The 3,206-nt window shown below is 45.7% G+C and overlaps 1 protein-coding gene across 4 annotated transcripts; it reads left to right on the top strand.

The window, feature by feature from the left end:
- Window positions 1-104: 104 nt before the first annotated feature.
- Window positions 105-3,112, top strand: Atac3 (Ada2a-containing complex component 3). 4 transcript variants are annotated; one of them, NM_001259602.2, is made up of 10 exons: window positions 105-298; window positions 420-551; window positions 609-962; window positions 1,018-1,230; window positions 1,373-1,393; window positions 1,558-1,675; window positions 1,739-2,064; window positions 2,123-2,217; window positions 2,273-2,342; window positions 2,403-3,112. In NM_001259602.2, exons 2-10 carry the CDS (start codon window positions 456-458, stop codon window positions 2,859-2,861), a joined length of 1,752 nt encoding a protein of 583 aa, NP_001246531.1. In that variant the 5' UTR covers window positions 105-298; window positions 420-455; the 3' UTR covers window positions 2,862-3,112. The 4 variants fall into 4 exon arrangements, with proteins under 4 accessions (NP_001246531.1, NP_728520.2, NP_001261204.1 ...); NM_167828.4 differs by lacking the exon at window positions 1,373-1,393 and having other exon boundaries at window positions 105-349; NM_001274275.1 differs by lacking the exon at window positions 105-298 and having other exon boundaries at window positions 328-551.
- The last annotated feature ends 94 nt before the right edge of the window (window positions 3,113-3,206 follow it).

The following is a 3,206-nucleotide window of genomic DNA, read 5'->3' as shown; positions in this document are numbered from 1 at the left end:
TAAGATAAAGTGTGACCGTGCTTGATATCGATCAGAAACTTTCGTCATGTAGAGATTATCGATACCTATTCTTCCTTTTTGGTATATACCAATAAATTCAGCTTCGATTGCCTTATCCTTCGTATTATTACTTTGATCAAGTAATGTCTTACAGGATTTAGCTGTGATTTAAATTTAAATGTAAAAAACGGCAACGCAGAAAATGATTTAAGTTTAACATGATTTTAGACGATTGAAGAAACTAATGCTATTGATGCTATATGACGAAAGCTATTTCAAAAACAATTTTATCTGATAGGTGAGTATAAGCCCTTTTCTATGTCTGGTCACACCGCAGAGATCTAAAAACGTAAACATTCATAATTAAAGCCATTCTTAGCCTTTGCTTAATAAACTTATTGAAGTAATGCCAATTATAGGCCTTCACTCGTCCCTGAAAGTGTTCTTCTGCTAAAATGCACAGTCTCGGCGCCAGCAAAGTCGTTGCTACTCTCCGAGCGGATGGTCACGTCTACCCCATGGAGAACTCCAACCTGATGCACTACGAGATCGTAAGACTCGCGGTACCTTGCTTGTAATTCACACTAACCGAGGCGACTCCTTCATAGCGCACCGAAGGGGATGTCCAGCAAAAGAAGGGGATCCTGGTGGGTCCGGCCACATGCGTTGACCTGGGCAAACAGCTGCTCCAGTGCGCCAGAGACAGCGATGTAGCTGGGGTCAAGGCGGCGCTAGCGCATGGAGCTCCCTTCGCTTCCGACTGGCTAGGTATGTCGGCACTTCACTTTGCCGCCATGAACAATCAGCTGGAGATTTGCGAAATCCTCCTGCAGGGGGGCATTAACATGGATGGCAAGACCAAGGTAGACCGAACGCCGCTCCACCTAGCCTGCTACTACGGTCACGAGCGGATAGTCAGCTTGCTGCTAGCGCTAAAGTGCAGCGTCAACTCCCGCGACATGGTAAGAATATATAAATAAATGACTGTTTAAAATGACTAACCAACATTCCTGTCAGCTTCGCATGACCCCGCTGCACTGGGCGGTCGAGAAAAAACACAAGGGAATTGTGCGCCTGCTACTCAAGTGCCAGGCAGATGTCACCTTGGTCTCCAAATTCGGCAAGACGCCGATCGGACTTGCCGTGTACACGGAACAAGCGGATGTGCTGGCGGAGTTGGAAGCGGCACGACAGGCGCAGGCCAGTAAGAAGTTACACGAGGAATCGGAGGTGAGTGCGCTTGAAGAAATCCACTGAAGGCCATATTTACTACTTAATATGAGGTTTTACTTACGTTTCGCTTGGCTGTTCCTTATTCTTAACAATACAATTGATCGCTGCCTTTTCCCACGCTGCGCTTATCAAACTTCAGCAACAAGCACATAAGACCAAAGTATGTACTTTCGACAACTTGTATTAGGTTGTCACAAATAATAGCAAGAACATTCCCAACTTTGGCCTACATTCCTGATCCTAAAAAATTGTGACAAATACTTTATTCCCAATTGATTCGCAGAAAGAAAAATCATATCATATTTATTCCCCATCGATTTGCAGAAGGAAACCAATGAAGCTGTCAGCTCAATAATGGACGAACCGGAAGTAATTAAAACCGTGGACGACAAAGAAATGTCGGTTGAAGAACGAATGGATGTCCTAGAAAACATGCGAGGCCGTAAGTTACTAGATTCGGAGATATTAAACGAATATTTAACGAAAAACCTATTTTCCCTGCCAGATGCAAACGTCCTGCGGAACACTGCGCTTTACATACTAAAGACGCACGAAATCGCAGACATGGTGCAGGACAACGATGACGAGGACTCGAAAGAAATGCTGAACACTGCGTTGCAGAATGGACGCCAACTTGTCCTCTCTGAAGGAGGACGCATGCTGCTGCACGAAACAAAATCGGGCATCAGCGGCAAGCAATCCACGAACGGAAACGCCCGGCCTTCGGTCGCAGCGCTCCGCACAAATGTTAATAATTCTCATCCCAAGATTCGGATGAATGTCCTGAAGCAGAAGGATCTTCCGTCACCGGCGGGAGTTGCCAAGAACAAGGTATGCATTTCATTGTTTTGTTTCGCTAATTCGTATAATAATTAATATTTGAGGGCAGAATATACGCATTATCTCGTTGACTGATTTTAAGAAACTCTACGGATCGGACAGCACGGCAAAGTCCCTTCAGAAAATACCCGCCTCATTGGCAAGGTACGTTAATTTCACATATTTGGGAGATATATATAAGATCTTGCCTTATCGACAGCTCTGGAATGGTGCGGCATCTTCCCGATGGCACAAAGCTAGTCAACATGCGCCAGTTGCAGGCTCGACAGGTGAATATTAAATAGTTTCTGAGCTCACCTCCTTACTTTACTTGAACCCCGCTTAATTAGTTAAAGCTCCCCTCCCTGCAAAGGCCGCAGGATCTCACTGCGCTAGAAGAATCACACAGCCAGAACGAAGCCGCGGTCCCATCCCCACTGCCTTCAGGCCATCCCGCGTCGGGCAGTTCGCTTAGGGGACAAGTGGGCACCGTCCAGACGATACAGCTGCGACCTTCACTCTCGGCAGGATCCGGCCAAGGCGCAGTAAACAACGGGGCGGCACCTGGCAAGACAATCGTCAATGCGACGAAGCAGTCGCCGAAATCTCCGAACGTGATGCCGCTGCTAACTTCTTCTGAGATCTGTCGCCAGCTTCACGAGTTGCGGCGTCAAAACGAAGACCTGCGGCGGCGGGCCGACTCCTTTCAGCGGGAAAAGGAGGAAATGCTGAGGCGCATTGACCGCCTGGAGCAGATGGTGCTGGTTCAAGAGTCGGAGGCGGACTTGGATTTTGGAGAGGACGTTTAGTTAATGCAAAGATAAGTTTAGCGTAAGTTCGATAAGGTATATTTAGGATATTCAGCCGATAAGTGCATTTGTAAAGCACCCAGTTTAATGACGATTTCATACCATTTCTTATCGAAACCTTAATAACTTGAATGCTATGAGAGCTTTAAACCAATTCGGATGTCGATAGAAATATATCGTTTAAAAAATTCATTTTCAATCCATAATCTGCACAAGATGTAGCATTTATTTAATACATTTACATAGCTATTAAATCGCACCAGTCTTTTATATCTGTTATTTTCCCGTTTGGTCGAGGTCTTATGAGGTTTTTTCCCTTTGGGCATATGTAAGCTATCCTCTAAT

This window comes from Drosophila melanogaster, chromosome 3L (genome assembly GCF_000001215.4).
Source record: "Drosophila melanogaster chromosome 3L".
Classification (NCBI taxonomy): Eukaryota; Metazoa; Arthropoda; class Insecta; order Diptera; family Drosophilidae; genus Drosophila; species Drosophila melanogaster.
This window is presented reverse-complemented; position numbering and strand designations above follow the sequence as displayed.

What these genes read in the sequence shown, in the direction of transcription:
- Atac3 (NM_001259602.2), top strand. Translation starts at nt 456, where the DNA reads ATGCACAGTCTCGGCGCCAGCAAAGTCGTTGCTACTCTCCGAGCGGAT. An exon ending in GCGTCAACTCCCGCGACATG is followed by an intron (nt 963 to 1,017) that starts GTAAGAATATAT and finishes CATTCCTGTCAG; the next exon opens with CTTCGCATGACCCCGCTGCA. An exon ending in GCCAGTTGCAGGCTCGACAG is followed by an intron (nt 2,343 to 2,402) that starts GTGAATATTAAA and finishes CCGCTTAATTAG; the next exon opens with TTAAAGCTCCCCTCCCTGCA.